This window comes from Rhipicephalus microplus, chromosome 1, assembly GCF_043290135.1.
Source record: "Rhipicephalus microplus isolate Deutch F79 chromosome 1, USDA_Rmic, whole genome shotgun sequence".
Lineage (NCBI taxonomy): Eukaryota > Metazoa > Arthropoda > Arachnida > Ixodida > Ixodidae > Rhipicephalus > Rhipicephalus microplus.
In genome coordinates, this window is record NC_134700.1 from 128,744,130 (window position 1) to 128,762,043 (window position 17,914).

Sequence of the window (17,914 nt, forward strand, 5' to 3'; positions counted from 1 at the left end):
CACAAGGTACGTGTGAGGTAGTTTCTTTGACCCTGCCGCCCCTCACTGCTTAGCTTCTAGCACTTTCGTCGGGAAGAGACAAGCAAGATTGCAATGGCAGCTACGACAAACCTTTGCAACTACACTCGCACTGGACAAATTCTTTAAAATTTTGCGCAGTTGAATTCGTGAGGCAACAAGCTCTTCAAGTGAATTCATTCAATTGTTACTTAAAAAATTGTTTCGGAGCCCCTTTAACGCATTTTGTTCGACAGATGTCTTGACGAAAGCGAGCCGATTCGGTGATTTTAGGCGCATATAGAAGGCCTCAAACTACGTTGAAAAAGGCCGGGGTAGTGCAGCCATCACCGTTAAAAATACACAGGAACTTTCAAACAACTTTAAAAATGGACAACTATGTCCATGCAGCTGAAAAATTATCATGCCTTTCCAGAGGCGTTGATCAAGCAAGCAGGAAACGGTAGTAGTAGTGCTGCCATTTTTGAGGCATCGTCAGACTCTTTACGGCCTCCGAAATGGCATACACACGGCGTGTATCTTAGAGGCCATGAGACACTTGCTTTAGATCGAAAACTTGTATGTACCAATCACGCGTGCGTGCTGGTACAATCTACTCTGTGTGTGTGTGCGTGCATGCGTGCGTGTGTGCGTGCGTGTGTGTGTGTGTGTGTTTGTGTGTGTGTGTGTGTGAAGGGCGAACTAGGGGATTGATTTCGCTATCATGTTCAACTCCCAAAGGCGAAGCTTAAGGGTCCCCCAAATTTTCGCAAGGGGAAGGTGACACAGCGCGTGTTTTCTCTCGCGCTCTGGGATGCAACGTCACTGACTATCGCGTGGCTAGGTTCAAGCCGACACTTTATTTTCCTTCAATGAAATGGACTAGTAACGCATTGGATAAGGAAGTTTGACTAAATCACGAACAATCTAGTTATGCATACTTGTTTTAGTTTGTAAAAGTGGTCTACAATAATATTTATAAGGCTGAACTGGGCCACAGGGCACTCTGTCTGTGAATTTTTCACTCCCGAACGGAAGACGAATAATTAAATCGTGATAATTGTCCGCTGCTCCGCTGCAGCTTAGCGGACCCACTCGTAGTGGATCTGGGAGTAAAAACACTAAACGCTGTATTATGTTTGCGAGGGTTTACGCCTCAAAAAGACTATGTGATCTTAAGGGATGCCGCAGTGAAGGGTTCCGGAAGTTTATATCATGCACCTCTAACTGCACGTGCACCTAAAAGTAAACACGCCGACTTCCAACATATTGGCTCAATGGATACGTGTTCGTCGCGCTAGAGAATCGATATGCGCGACGCTCCGGTCAACAAAAAAGTATACTTGCATTTGCTAATACAGTGCTAATGAATATAATAAAAAAATGTACACGCCTTGGCATGTACTCTGAAAACACCTACATTTACATGAAAAAATAACAGTTACGTTTAGTTAGTTACGAAAAAATAACAGTTACTTGAAACGGGTGTTATTGAAAAGAGCCCTGCTTTGTTTTTAGAAGTGGTTAAAGTTAACACAGTACATGCAGTCATAATTTCTTATAATAAATCATCATTCCGCTGTTTTTCTTGGTAGTAGGGATGCCTACGAAAAATTTTGTCTTGTTTCTTTGTACATCAAGGTGTGCTGCACTTCTACTAGATTTGCTAAACGAACAAAATGAATTGTATTTAGAGAAAATAAAAAAAACTTAATGTTATTAGCCTTAAAAAAGACTGGAGCTGCTGAAGAACTATTGCTCAGTCATTGTGTGGTAAGAGGGCATAAGTCAAGTTCATCTCTTGGCTGCAGCAGACAGCGCCTCATGTCACTGAGATCGAAATGCAGTTTCAACCATAAGTGAATAACGTATTGACTATTCGAGTCTTCAATAAATTGCATTGGCTTTTACACAGCTCAAAAACGCAACGTATTAACAGCCAAATATACATAAGCGAACAAATTATGAGTGAAGGCTTTTGCAAAAGTACCGGATCTTGTGCATAGCTAGTGCAATCAGGAGTTTATTGTTTTGTAGCATCAGGATAATATAATGTGCCTGAATTTGCAGCCACCCATTTTTACGAAAGTCTTTTATTCTCGCTCATCAGATCTGACTAGTATCACGATGAACTTACAACATATTTGCCAGGCGCTGGTGAGCAAAGAACATTTTATACTAGTACGCATGGAATGTATAGGAAGAAATCAAGCATGAAAAATCTTGTTGGTTCACAATTCCTATCCTTTATTTAAATGGAGCTGATTATCTCGTGTATAAAGCAAAATGCTCGTGCTTTGCGAATTTCGCTTTCTCTTAAAGCAAGCTTGCGAAAGGCACTAAATGGTGAACAATTTTAAATGCGAACCATTTCTTGGCGAACTTCGGCGACCTTTAGCGTATCTATCTATTTATCTATCTATCAATCTAGCTGCTTATGTTTCGGTGCTCTCGCGATCACTCCCCTGAATTGGCGTGAACCAAAATTAGCATGGGAAGGTAAGATGGCTTGCCAAATATCACGCGCTGGTCAAGACATGAATTATGTGACAATCTCGTCGCGTACGTCATCAAACACTTCCCGCCAGACAGTATCACATACACATGAGGAGGTATGTGCCGCTGGTATGCGGGTATGTGCCACAGGTGATTGACACTTAGTATCTAGCCAGGTACGACGAGAACACACATAAGCAATTTTAACGCGTGAGAATAAGAAATACCCGACATCGGTAGGGTCAACCCGATGAATACAAAGAATAAATGTAAGTGTCCCAGCTGGAATTGAACCCAAGCATTGTGCGTGGCAATGAAGCATTTTACCACTGAGGCATACAGGTCTCGAAAGTACTTTTCAAATAGACGGTAATCTTCGCGAAACGTCAATATTGGTTGCAGTGCTGCCTACCCAGTTTTGTGAATAATAAATATGTTTTGCTTTGATACAGCCGTCTCGTAGTGTCAACGTCCACTGCGATTTGTTGCCATGCCCTGAAGTAGATTTTTGTAGCAGTGACAAGGGCCAGCATCCTCGCGGGCATCAACACTTCGTATCAGCTTCTGGTGTTGCCAATACGCATGTTCCAGTTGGCATGATTGCTCAAGTGAAAGAACTGGTTACATAAACATCTGCCATTCTTCAACTTACGTCTATACGTGCAATATTTGTACATATAGTAGTTTCATTTCATGCTGTGTCACTCAATAAAAAATTCAGCAGATCCCAGGTATCTGGGAATCGACCTTCTGGGAAGCACGCGGAGGAAAGGACACTGTTGTGCTTTTTCAATTGAGTAACGTACCAACCAGATTAATAAACCTGCATGTAAGAGGAGGCAGGTGGCTCTGATCTGTTGAGCAGTAGTGCGAAATAGTCCCGCCATGGTGGTCTAGTGGCTAAGGCACTCAGTTGCTGACTCGCAGGTCGCGTGATCGAATCTCAGCTGCGGCGGCTGCATTTCAGATATAAGCGCAATCGTAGAAACGTGGGCTCAGATTTGGTTGCAAGTTAAGGAACCTCACTTGGTCAAAATTTCCGGAGCCCTCCACTAAGGCGTCTCTCATATTCATATGGTGGTTTTGGGGTGTTAGACCTCACATATCAATCAATCAGTAGTGCAATTAAGTAATTCCCTTTGACAACGTTGCTCAAATACACATTTCATGATAAACTATTCAGGAAAACTTCTGTGGTCTTATCTTGCATTCTTTTCGTCCGACCTTCTTTTTGTTGCCGAGATATACCTGCCTATTACAATTTTTAAATGCTAGATATGGTCACTATTAAGAATATGTGATTTGAGTTTTCTCAAAAGTCGCCACTTATGAAATAGTCACCTGGTTTTCCGCTCCATCCAAAGTTCTTGCAGAGTTCCGAAGACCATGTGATATGGCGCGCAGTATTTGGCCAACTTGAATGGCTTCAGCACCAAGACGTTCTGCTTGTTTGTCGACAACGACGTCCAGCGTCTCGTCTTTCTCCAGCAACTTGTAAGACGAGACTTTGAAAGAACATTTTTTTGTTTATTTCTCTTTATTTTCTACACTCCTGAATCTAAACGTCACACTTTAGAGCTTTGCTGTTTTTACCTAGGCGCTCAATAACCTAATGCAATTGATAACGAAAGAAACCTTAAGAAGTCGCTAGGTGAGACACCATAACAATGAGTGAATCATTCTAAAGATAAAACACCTTCCTAAAGAAATCTGCAAACGACACTTAGAAACATCAAAACAATCAAAATTCTGAGCCAACGTTTCTTCACGCTATGATTCGATCGGAAAGAATGCATTTCCAAAGTATACATGGAACTTAGGTCACACACGTCACACTACTTTTGCGATGATGAAATGTTCATTGCTGGTGATCAGCGCAAACATAACAGAAAAGTATGGTTATCTACTTAGGCTACCCAAAATGTTTATTGTGCGCAAGACATACCTCTAATGAATAATCGAACATATCAGTGCGATGAATGATAGAGTACACCCTAAATAAAAGCCGGCTTGCTTTCTAGTATTGTTCAAATCAGACGCTTTTCTTATCCTGTTTCAAACCAACTTCATAAATGTTTTGTAGAAAGCTGTGTGTAAGCTGATAAGTTTGTGATAAGTTTTTGTACGAGAAACGAAGAGAAAAGGACCAGCAGCTCCGTGGTTTCTTCTGCCTTCGCACTCCCAATAAGCAAATGCCGCAAATGTTTTCAGTTGTTAGCGTTGTTTGCGCTAATTTCACATCTCACCAACACGTGGCCGCTCTAAATACCATTACAAAAAACTTACTTAAAAATGTAATGTGTCAGCATACTGAGGATTATACATTATATTTTGCGTTTAGTCTTTTTGATCTGTCACTTTCTTGTCAAGCTGCTCTTCATCTGCTGTAAAAACGTGGCGTTTATTTTAAAGAGACCACGAAAAAGCATAAGAACATATTCGATGAGAAGGAGCAGAGGTCAGCGTGGAAAGCGGGTTTCTAGCCTGCTACTCCTCACTGGAATAAGAGAGAAAAAATAGGGAGATGTAGGCAACATTAGGGGTGATGTGCACATTACTGCACACACTGTCTTGTTCGGGGTAGGACGCGCACAAAAGTTCATAATTTTACAAATTCTAGTAGCACATCTAATATACTACTTCTAATCTTGGTATCTGATAAATATTTCGCCCCCTTTTAGTACAATTGAAACTTTGACTGTGAAGTCTCTTATGGCTATGGTGTACCGGGGTGAAAATATTTACCTTGCTAATTTACTATACTCTAGCAAGTATCACCTAATATGGTATGATGGCGATATATTGGGCCGTGTGCATGAATTATGTTTAGTCTCTTTCCCTTATTTGTATTTTACTTCATGCTAGGTTGCGGCGTTGATGTGGACTTCTATCATATAAATTATTGCCGCTCGATTCTATTGCCAACAGTGAACACTGAAGAATGCCTCTAAAAGAGTGAACGTTTTGCGAGAATTCTACGTTCTTGGGAACATTTGCGCTATTGTCTTGCGTATCTGCTTTGGAATAGAATATATTTAGGGAAATACCTATAATACTAGATCTAGAGATTTAACCGTGGTTGTCACTGTGATTTTGTGCACCCAAAATAACGTCGTACTTATATCACTCAAGGTCTTTTTCTCGTAGCATCCTCCGATTCATCCTTGCAATACTCCATTTTATACTTCAAACTGTACTACTATAACAAACGATACTTACCGAACATTAAGCAGGAGATGAGCAGAAAAAGAACGATGCTTGTCCGCTTCATGGTGCCTGTTTTAAAGTTAGTATGAAAGCAATAACCCATTAGTCAATTTCTTCCTAAACAAGCAGCTGCAAGTGCTTATTAAGAAGAAAACGCCATGGCAAGCCATTTCAGCAAAGAGAGGGTAGGACAAAACTTGAAAAATAACATGGTCATTCAAATGTGGCTTGACTGTAAGTTCACCTAAACGCGATAAAGTTACATGCAATGTACTTGTGTCAATGTAGCTCACATCGAATCGCCCAGGGCTAGAAAGGGCTGTTCTGTTTGTTATTTGCCGCCACAAGGGTTTCAGATTATTCAAAACATTTATGTAAGTGATCACGCATAACTGTTGTGTTTTTCTTCGGTGTCGCTGAGCTCTTTCTGCGTGCAAAAATGCCACATGCGTGTCAGTTGCATTCGTTCTATATGTGATTTTACCGCAGCCACACGAAGCGTAAACGGCTCATTCGCTTAGCTTAACTCACAAGAATGGTAACACTCGAATGTTATTTTTCGACTGTCGTTTTAGAACATTTGTATTCTATCGTCCACATTGTGTATGCCTTATCCTACTGCATACTTTGCACGTAAAGTTCATAGTGCTCTATCTGAACTTAAGGTCACATTCCACTTCTCGTTACCTTCGGAATGGCTCAGTGGTGATATCAGTTCAGTTCTATTCTTCATGCATGACTTCTCCCAGTGGGAAGACGTGGGCGCCATTTTTGGGAGGCCTTGGGTCAACAAGAACGCAGGAACCAAAGATTGGCTTGAGGTCTGCGCATGCGCCTTGGCTGGTCGCTAACATCTTAAGTCGCCCTTCTCTTTGGACAGCGATTCTCTGACTCTCCAGCAAAACAAGTAAATCTAACGTACGCACTTCTTGGCATATACGAGAGCTTCAATGACTGTCACAACGTAAGCGAAACAAACAAGGAAATTAGAAGCTTGAAAGGATAATATTTTTTATGTATTCACCGTTTGCAATGCCACAGACCAATTCAGTAAGTTCTCCAGAGCTGTATGGCTTGTGAAGAAGCTCACACTTTTGGAGAGCCTGACAGTAACCATAGGCGTAACACAACGCGTAGTTTCCAATCATTACCACGTCTAATTTGAAAGTGGGCCGTAAAAGAACTACATTATTATACGTTGCCAAATTGGCAATCACCTACTGCAACGAGCTACACAAAACTCTAAGGAATTATTAACCGTAAGAGGAGTTGCACAGTCCAAAATTTCCTCGCGACGAAAATACTGACTCTTGGCAGAGAAACTACACAGGGACTCTTGCTGCGTACGGACCAGCTAGTCTACAGAAGTAATAAGCACGCAAGAGATACAGATCATGCGCAGAGGAATATTCTGTGCCCGTTGTAACGGGAAATAACCGACCTCCTTACTTCAGGGTCACTCGCCCTACTCGAGTTCGTGTTGGCGGTTCTGTCGCGTTCGACAATCAGTTACAGGATGCCGAAACTCGAACGTGGTGCCTCATACATACACCTTCACGTCGATGAACGCGTGGTGCTATCTTACGCTTCGCCACAACCGTGAAGTCAGGAGCTGGTTGCGATATACCACGCAGTATGCCTCTAGCGTATTCACAGCACTGCATCGCCGGCTGCTGTAAATGGTGAGCGAGAAGAAAAGATTGGTCTAATTGATTGATTTGTGGGGTTTAACATCCCAAAACTACCATATGATTATGAGAAACGTCATAGTGGAGGGCTCCGGAAATTTCAACCACCTGGGGTTCTTTAACGTGCACCCAAATCTGAGCACACGGGCCTACAACATTTCCGCCTCCATCGGAAATGCAGCCGCTACAGCCGGGCTAGAGCCCACGACCTGCGGGTCAGCAACCGAGTACCTTATTCGCTAGACCACTGCGGCGGGGCGAAAAGAAGATTGGTCTATCAAATCCACGATTTCAATTTGACCTTGCATTGAAATCGTCTCAGAATCATCCCACAAGTCATCGATCACTCAGCCCCGCCGCGGTGGTCTAGTGGCTAAGGTACTCAGCTGCTGACCCGCAGGTCGCGGGTTCAAATCCCGGCTGCGGCGGCTGCATTTCCGATGGAGGCGGAAATGTCGAGTCCCGTGTGCTCAGATTTGGGTGCACGTTAAATAACCCCAGGTGGTCAAAATTTCCGGAGCCCTCCACTACGGCGTCTCTCATAATCATATGGTGGTTTTGGGACGTTAAACCCCACAAATCATCAATCATTGATCACTCAATATTTTACGGTACATTTAATGGGTGGCAATGCACTCGATTCTATCATAAATCACGTGTCTGAAATGCCCCCCCCTTCCGGATTAGGGCGTTAGCTCAAGAGTGCTTTGCGATCTCCTGTGAATTCGTCGTCATTGCTGTCAGCTTTCCTGACGCTCGCTCATGCAGGGTTCGCTGCGTTGATCAGCCGCGAGCTGGGAATATTTGGCAGAGGCCTCACGGCTACGCAGTCCGAAAATCCACCTTGGTCTTTTGACGACAATGAGCTTGAATGCATTTTGCATGGTTGGGACCCAGCGCATGAGCTGGCGGGGGCTTTTGGTCAGGGCTAGCCAGGTGGAGGCACATAAGGGCTGTGCCCTTCTCTCCCCCCTCTTCCTCAATATTTTTCCCAACGGGATACAGAGCTGAAGTTACCATTTCGGAGAGGGGTGCCCTCTCCCAAAAAATGTAGATGTGCCCTCCCCCCCCCCTTCCCAAAACATTTTCTGGGTGCGGCTTTGCTTTAGGTATACTTGATCTGTGTTTCGCAACTCTACGGTAAATGTTGCCACTGCGCTCGAATTCTGCTTCACCCGTTCGCAGGCAGTTCACCGAAGTTCATGCTGGCGTCCTCACTTTAGCTTTCTCTAGTGCCACTCGCTCGCATTTCGCCTGCTCACTGACGGCAGAGGGGGCTAACTGGCTTGGTCGAACCGTGTGAGACCACTCGCAGAAAACTCGCCGACACGTTGGAAGACTCTTGGCATGGCGGCGGCTGCTGCTACTGCTGCTGCTGCTGCACATGATCTGTTTCACCTTGTCGCAAAAAATGCGCCTTTGATTACGTATAGCGTCACAATGAAGTTATTTGTGTGCCCCTTTTTAGACGTGTGGTTCGTTTTCACTTCGCACGTCTTCGCCATGTGCCTGCATTCTCATCCTCACTGTCAGCTGTGACCAACTACTTGCAATACTTTTTTGTTTTGTGTTCTGCAGTTCACAGCCAATGTATATCGCACATGCTTGTTGTGTGCTCTGACGGGTGCAATTCTACTCATTTATGGCTTTCGCAGGCGCAGCTTCACAAGAATGACAATGTGATATCACAATACGGCAGAACCTGTACTGAACATTCGGCAGTGACTATACTGAAGAAAAGCAGAAGCTTCCTATGCATAGAAAAAAAACATTACAGTGTGTAACATTGCGTTTTCTTTTCGCATTTACTGCGAAAGGAGTGGAGCAGGCCTGAAGAACTATTTATTTTCAATATTTTTTTCACATCTATTTATTTCGCTCACCACAAGAAAAACATTAAAACTTCCGGAGAGTAACTGCACAGTAATATCCATAGATATTTAACCACTATCAAAACTGGGGATAAAAAATCAGCAGCAGCCAGTACCTAAGTGAAACGACCATTCGTCTGACAAGTTGCAACTGTGGGGACTAACAGTTTCTCGGTAAAATGTATATGTAGTAAATTTTTGTCTATGAAGGTGATCTGTTGAACAAATGTTTACTTGTAGGAGCAATTCCACGGGGAGAAAATTCTAGACCAGACGCCCTCAGTCTTCATGAACAATAACGATCGTGGTTGCCCCATAGGTCCTCTAAAGGGCAAGCCACATCATTTTCTTGCTGTTTTTTCATTAGGAGTGAACAACTAAAACTACTCAAATATCAACTGAACATCTGTGGTTAGGACAATGAAGGTTCACATTGAATTCTGCTCTTCAATTTCTGAATACACATCTTCTTTTCACCATGGTGGCTTTTATATATGCTGAACTAAAACCATCAGTTTGAAAACACAAAATTATATTGTTGGAGCACTCTGATTTAGGGATGACTTCATGGATGAGTTCTTACCGTGTGAAGTTGAACCTTTTGTTGAACCAGTCGAATTGCGAGCAGCAATATCCTATTGAGTGGCCTTTCCGAACGAGCTTTTATAGCTACATTTTGCTATTGGTACCTAAAAAACACAGAAAAATAAAGATAACTCAGTGAAATTAAGCTTTTATTCTGTGCACTTCTGTTCCGGGCTTGGATAGCCATGAACTTGAAATAAGCGCTCACATTCGTGGAAAATGTTCCGCGTATTGTTTCGTCCGACCTTCCTTATCAAGTTATACTGCGGTGGCACTATCTATGTTATCTTAGGAGTGTGCAATACAGTGTTACGCCTGCTTCCGAAAAGAACGTACTGGTTCGCTATAGCTAAAGAAAAAAAAGCAAGAATGCCTTGTCTTCTGGGTCTTCGAAGGGTGGCGGCTTTCCAAAGCGCACGTCAAGCTTTACAGATAGCTCTCACCACACACTCTCAGCGACGTGCTTTTCACAATCGGAATCACATGCCTTACAGACGAAAAGGCTACAAGGGGTGTAGCGCAGTAAATAGCACCCGTTATCCCTCATAGTACTTTGTCCCCGATCCGCACAGCACAACGGGGCTCTATTTCAACCAATAAAATGTCACTCACACAATGTACCGAGAGTGTGAGAAGAGGAATGAATTGTTAATATAAATTAACCCTTGTTCAAACTTGAAAGCACTAAAACTGTGTGCTAAAATTATGCACAATGACATCCTAAAACATTCACAGACTAGCAAAATCTGAGAAGTGATTTATTGCTTTTCTTATTTGAATATATGCGCAGTGACCTATCTATGAGATGCAATTTTCGAACATGGGGTATTTTCTTTCAGATGTGCGCCCCAAAGATGCACAATCGCAAACACGTGCAGGAGCACATGAAGTTATGCTAAAGTGTTAAAATACCTTGTGATGTGCACACTTTCATGTGCGTTCAAAATTATTAGGAGTTGAACGTTTTGCGTAAAGTGACAATTCGATGGCCTATAAAGAGACAAAAGCGTTCTCTATATCATTCTATATATTGTGATTACGCTCTAGTGCGTTACACTTACGCAAGCATGTTTATATTGTATAACTAAACATGACGCGCAGTTCAATATATGGCAGTTCAAAATGTGGGCTTTTCCGTCTTTTTTTATTTCTGTGCTATTGTGTATACCTTTCGCATATTATTTTTATCTTTCAATAGCTTTTACCTACGACTCACCACATGGGCAGGTACGCTGAAATACGCACTTGTCTAAGAAAAATATACTGATTTTGTACTTTAAGTCAACAGTGCTTTGTTCTCGTGTACTTTTTAGAATAAATTTTCAGGCAACGCTTCATCTTTTTGTTAGGATTTGGTAAAACTCAAAAGCTTCCTTAAGCGCTCATCTGTAACGATTAGAGAGCGATAGTTATCTTCTCAGTCGATTACTGTTCCTGTCCAGCCACCCGACTAAAGGATTCCGCATCTTACGGTGTTTCACCAATGGGCCATGTGACGCTGTCATGTGATATGACGTCACTGTGACGTCTTGATAAGGTCATAAAGTGCCACAAATTTGACATGTGTTACCACGTGATAACTTTTTGCACCACACGTATGGACGCCGACGGAAGACGCCAACGTGCGTCATTTTTTTATTCCGAAAGTGTGGCCCTAGGCATAATACTTTTTATTCAAAAATACGCATACAAGTTTTCATGTATAAAGTCTACTAGAGAACGGTGGTGTGGTCCACGAAGCCAGTGGTCAAATCGGGTGGTCGGACAGGCCTGAGACCTGTTGCACGAAGGTGACGGCTACGACCTAATTGTAGACTAGTGCAAGTCCACAGTAAGTGTGAGGCAGATACATCTTGGATTGGGGCTTCACAAAGTGGGCATGATGTGCCATACGGGCCTCGGTACTTTTGCGCCCAAAGGGTGGTCACGGATAGGGTAAGCACAACCCCAACACGGAGTTTCCGTAGCGTAACTCCTCTCAGCGGATTAAACCACCAAGAAGGTCTGATCCACACTGAGACATAAGAGCTCGTGTGTACACGTCGGAGGCTTTCTTTTTCACAGAGCATCTGTTCTTGAGCGTTCTCAGTAAAATGCGGTAGCGGGTAGGGTGTTATTTGAAAGTAGGTTGCCAAATAAGCTTTTATAAGGTCCGGCAAAGCGGCCCGTGGAACGCACTCAACACGTATTTGCACAGATCTGTAGGCAGCAAGAAGGTCAATAGTATCCGAGAGTGACGTGGAGCAATACACTCGTCGCATATCGTGAATAACTTGCGTGGAGTCCGTATGAATGTGGAACTGGGAGCACCTGCGTGGTTGTAGAAGAGGTAGCAGCGCTGCCAGTTCATCACGTATGGCGGCCAGCTCAGCAAGGTGAGCTTGTGGTGCAAGATCAGCAATATATGACCACGTTTGGCCAGTCTCTGTTGTTAATGGACACACAAGCGTGGGTATGAATGGTGGTGCCGCTCCCACTGGAATCCGTATAAGTGACCACAGTAGCGGCAGCTAGGTTATCTGTACGAAGCAGGCGGGATACTTCGAACCAAGTTGTAAAGGCGACCATGGGGTTTGTTTTCAGTCAGTTGTATTTAGTTCCGCGAGGCAACATCGCTTGTCTCAGAAGGCGTGTGGTGAACATCTTTGCCCATGTACCGCGCCAATGCAGCATCCGAATACAACGTTAATAGCTTCAGGTTGCGAGCACAGAGAAGCTGATGCATTAATTCAATAATTGTGTTTAGTAAGCACAGGAAGATTTCTTGTGACTTTGTTTGAAGCAGGAATAGCACTACACAGCAGACGGCTTGAACGATCGAGGGCGTAAAAAGTAAATCTAATATAGAATACGTTGTGGAGCAAATCGAGGATCTTGAAGAGTGATAAGACACGTGCGACTACTGCCCATGCAACGGGCAGGCACGACTTGATGGGTAGAAGATGACAGTTCCCGCTAGAGCATTTCAAGGTCCTCATTAAGGTCAACGCCCCTGACAACACAGCGCCCTAAATCAGTGCCACTGGCGAGGTACGCTTGCACTGGAAGGTCATAATCCTCCGTTACTTGTATCTGATGCAGGTCCTTAAGCATCTTCTCAAGGGACACAGCAGGAACCCATACAAAGATCGTATTGGTAGATTTTTGTGGGGCAAAACCTTGAAAGCTGGAGTTGTGGCTGGTTTTAAGAGCTGCTTGAATGACGCAGTTGGTTAAAGTTCACATGCCATATCTAGGACGAGGCTTGATGACGACCTTGTAAGATCTCTTTAAGAAGTTAGGTTTCTTCTGGGGTGATAGATTGGTGTGCGTTTGAGGGAGCCATTTGAAAGCGCCGCATCAGACGCCACTGCAGACGCCGTCTCAGGAGCCGGAGATGCGCAACTGATACCATCGTTGGGTCTCTTGGCAGACGATGGTTGCGGGATTGACGAGCTCACTTTCATGTTGTCAGCACTAAGCTTCACTTCGTGACGACCATGACTCGTTACTGGATTCACCTGCTCGGGTGCATTGTTGTAACAAGAAGAAATACTTTGGAACAGGTAGGCCGATTCACTTACTGCAGAATGCAACACGCTGCCGCGTCGCCGCGGCCGCTGAACTAGCCTGGTTGCGATGCCTAGCCCTGCAGCACCTAACGATGGATGAAACGTTGAATAATGAACTCGCAAAAGACGACGCACATTGTGAAGGGGTGCAAGGAGCAACTTTGCACAGTTCACAGCAGTTCAAGTGGTGAGAAGTTCTCGTGGAGCAATACAAATGGCAAAAAAGCTGAGCGATGCACTGCCCCGTTTGACCTCCTCGACTTCTTCCTGTTTGATGATGATAACAAGGCTTTTTGCACTGAAAGGACTCTAAAGAGCAACGTTAACTTGGTTTCGATTGATGAACTGAATTCCTAGAACCCTGATGCTCTTAGTTTCAGTATTATCAGTTCGTAAATAGTGGAGAAAATGAAGGTGGAAATTCAATTTTCTTTAAACTTCCCACCGAAATCTCCGTGCGTGATGTCGAAAGTGTCATATTGTATTTTTAACACTATTGCAACATTGGCTCAATCAAACTTTTGTGACCTTCGTATGCTAGAACCATGACACCCGCAGCTGACAATTCACTTCATTTTACTCGATTAAAAACTACATCGGACCCACTAGCGCCTTCAAATTCTATTACGCCTTGGTGTTTAGTGCGGGAGCCCAATGCTGGCGCCTGCACCCGCATTTTCTTTTCTAGCTTTATGTCACTTACAAAGCGTTTTGTTAGGGTGAGAGTGACGTTTTTGGTATTTTGAAATTGTAATTCACTGCAGAAAAATTATCATTTTCTTTTGTGTCCCTTTAACATTTAAAGTTGTAAGGTAGCACAAATTCAAATTTACTTAAGTAAGTGCTCTGAATACAACACTGGAGCGAAGCGCTATGCTAATACTCATAAATGTTACAGACCTTGTCCACTTCTTATGCTGTGCTCTACACATGCGCTATCTCTATGTCTGTACTTAATTCATGCTGATGCACTCTGCTCACATCTGTCACTAGAGCACTGAGTACAAGACGTGACACAATCATAGTAGTACTTCATTGTATGGATAAAGAAGACAGAGAGATGTCCCTTACTCAGGGTTGCCAGGTTTCGTTACATACTTTTTAGGCCAGTAGGAAAAAAAACAGGTTGGCTACTTGACAAGTCGTTGGCTACTTTCTTTTTACCTCAATTTCCACTAAATTATCATAATCGTGACATATCAAACAGTTTTTTCAAGCGTGGTAGTGTATTGTGTTCCTGGTCCTTAAATATAATCTTGATCCATGCTTAGTAATAAATCAACAATCTTTGTATAATCGCTGGGACTCGGGGGAAAACTGTTCTAATGGGCTTCATCTTGCAGAGCAGGCTATCACTGAATACATGTTTAAAACGCATTTGGAAGCGAAAAAAGGAGCTAAAGCACTTCATGTCACGAAAGTTTTGCATTCATTGAAATCAGAAATCATATGTGCACCAAGCTGTCTGTGCTACATTTTAGAATATTGCATCGACTGAAACTCGCAAATACATGTGTTGCTTTTATATGCGAAGCATTTCTTCTCGTACTGCACGCAATTTTGGTATCTATCTATCTATCTATCTATCTATCTATCTATCTATCTATCTATCTATCTATCTATCTATTTATCTATTTATCTATCTATCTATTTATCTATCTATCTATCTATCTTTTTAGCCGCCTACAAGAGCGTGCACTCGCAATCACCACCTTAACGTGGGGCGAACCAGAATTAGTATGAGAGGGAAAGATGGGTTTACAAAAACGACACGTTGGTCATAGCATGAATAATGTCAGAATCCCGTCGCATACGTCATCAAACACTTTCGTTCCCAGCAAATGCGTGTACCGCCACTCGTGGGGTCACAATCACCGGCTTCAGGTCACTCCAACCGGGCAGCCGGAGCGAAAGAGATATTGGTTACGGTTTCCTTTCAAGAGGAACGGAGCGCATGGATCACGCATTCCGCGATTGGGCACCGTTTTGCAAAAATAAAGCAGTTCATACCCAGCAGCCGAGCGGTGTGGTTCTCCCATCGCAACACCACAAAAACCCCGCAACGTAACACTGGGGACAAGGCAGAGATTGGCAAGCGTGCGAAGCTTCGAGTTTATGTGCAATATGGCTACAAAACGAATGTACGGCGCCACAGAACCCTTTTCAGGAAAGTCCTGGGCATCATGGTTTCAGCGCGTCAACTTCTACTTTGTGGCGAGCAACGCCAGCAACGAAAAGAAGAAACGGGCCCTCCTCCACACGCTATGCGGCGCAGAAACATTTGAAACAGCGTTCGCACTGGTTGCGCCGAAAACCCCTGGAGAGGTCAGCCTCAGTGAATTGGTGACACTTCTCCACCGGCATTTTGACTCAAGAACATAGGAGCTGTACGGCCGGTACGTTTTCTAGCGACAAGACCAATACCCCGGTGAGTCGACTGGCAACTATGTCACAACCCTCAATGATTTGACAGTGGACTGCAACTTTGGTGTGCCAGTGGCTACGCCTGCAACATCGACATCAGAGGGAAGCCAAGAGTGCGTTTCACAGCGTAATCCAACAATGCTGCTACAAGACATCTTGCTGCGAGACAGATTCGTTTGTGCCATCCGTGACGAACATCTCCAACAGCGCCTCTTTGCCGAAAAGGAGCTGAAATTACAACGTGCTTTGAATATAGCTCTGTCAACAGAGAGTGCAACAAGACAGAAGCAGGGAACTTGAGCTGCAACGAACTCAGGAAAAGTCAACAAAGCCACTCAGAACAAGAAAGGAGACGAGAAACCGTCTTCCCAATGCCGTTGCTACCGGTGTGACGGCAGGCACGACCCTTCAACAAGCAAGTTCAAAACTGCAGAGTGCCATTTTTGCTCGAAAGTATAGGCTATATAAGAGATGCCTGCATCGCATGCAAGAAGGAAAAGAAAGCACGCGCTATCACGAAGAAACAGACGCACCGTGTGAACCCACTTTCTGCGTATGATGATACTGGATTTAGCGATGAGTCTTACGAGCTCCATGCATTAAGTGGGCACACACACTACCCCAAGTTCCTCGTAGACGTAGAAATGGAGCGGAAATTCCTCAATTCGAAGTGGACACTGGTGCTGCTTGCTGCCTGATAAGCGAGGCGACATACCACAAAGCGTGGCCATGGAACACCCCTCAACTTTCACTGTAGCCACTAGACTTGCGCCCTTGTTCTGGAGAACTGCGTGTCCTGGGAACCACCAACGTCCGAGTGGAGCTCAAGCCAGACAATTGCGTGCTACCGTTACCGGTAATGAAAGGAGCTGGATGCAACCTCTTAGGACGAGACTGGCTTACCCCTATCCATATCTATGTTCACGGTATCAACCAGGTGGAACATCCAACCGATGAGATCAAGGAACTCATTTCGCGGCACCACTACGTGTTCACAGAGGATATTGATGGGTACATAGGCCCCTTGATTCATCTGGAATTGCAAAAGGACGCCAGCCCCAGTTTTTCCAAGGCTCGTCCTGTGCCTTTTGCGCTACAGGGGCCTATAGAAGACGAACTTCATTGTCTGCAACACCAGGAAATCCTTTCACGGATACAGCATTCCAACTGGGCGACACCACTGGTTCTCATTTGGAAAAATGATTGAATATTGCGTGTGCGTGGTGACTACAGAATCACTTTGAAGCAGTGGTGAAGGAGGCGTCATACCCTTTTTTAACTACAGCAGAGGTGTTCGCTAACGTGAACAGCGGAACACTTTTCTCGACATTGCATTTGTACAAGCCTATTAGCAGCTAAATGTCGACGACAAAACAGCGACGCTCCTTAAAGTGAACACGACCATGTGACCGTTTAAAGTGAATCGGCTTCCGTTTGGAGTATCCGCCGCACCTGCTATCTTCCAACGAATGACGAGGTAACACTGGCCGACATTCCGGGGGTGAGTGTTTACCTTCATATTATCATTACCAGCGGTAAAGATGCTTGTCAGCACGAAGGTCTTTTGGAGAAGGTTTTAACAATGTCAACTGAGAGAGGCCTACGCCGAAGAAAAGACAGTTGTCACTTTGACACCCCGTCTGTTGTGTTCTTGGGACACCAAATAGATGCCAATGGGATGCACGCCACCGAGAGCGAAATTGAGTCCATACTTTGGGCACCCAAACCAATAGAAAAAATATCTCTTCGAGCATTTCTTCGGCTAAACTCGTTTTATGACCGCTTCCTGAACTACGGTGTATATGTCGTAGCGAAGCTGTACGAACTGCTGGAAAAAAATGCGCACTGTAAGTGAGAAGCTGAACACGAAACCGCCTTTAAGGAGCTCAAAAACATAGTCCGCACTTGCACAGTGCTTGTGCATTACGATCAAACAAAACCCCTTATCTTGTCTGTAGATGTATCACCGTACGGTATCGGGGCAGTGCTGACTGAGGAAGACGTTCTTGACCGAGGGGCACCCAAACCATTCACTTCGCGTAGATTGGGAAGCGCGAAAAAAAACTACTCTCAGCTGGACAAAGAAAGATTGGCC

At 44.1% G+C, this 17,914-nt stretch overlaps 1 protein-coding gene across 3 annotated transcripts in view; it reads right to left on the reverse strand.

The window, feature by feature from the left end:
• Positions 1 to 17,914, reverse strand: part of LOC119178242 (uncharacterized) — a 79,903-nt gene that overhangs the window by 4,193 nt on the left and 57,796 nt on the right. For all 3 annotated transcript variants that reach the window (XM_037429435.2, XM_037429436.2, XM_075887352.1), the window contains 3 exons: positions 9,843 to 9,948; positions 5,713 to 5,769; positions 3,835 to 3,998 (listed from right to left, as the gene is read on the reverse strand). In XM_037429435.2, the coding sequence (XP_037285332.1) occupies positions 3,835 to 3,998; positions 5,713 to 5,764 (216 nt within the window). In that variant the 5' untranslated portion in view covers positions 5,765 to 5,769; positions 9,843 to 9,948. The remainder of the gene's footprint in view (positions 1 to 3,834; positions 3,999 to 5,712; positions 5,770 to 9,842; positions 9,949 to 17,914) is intronic.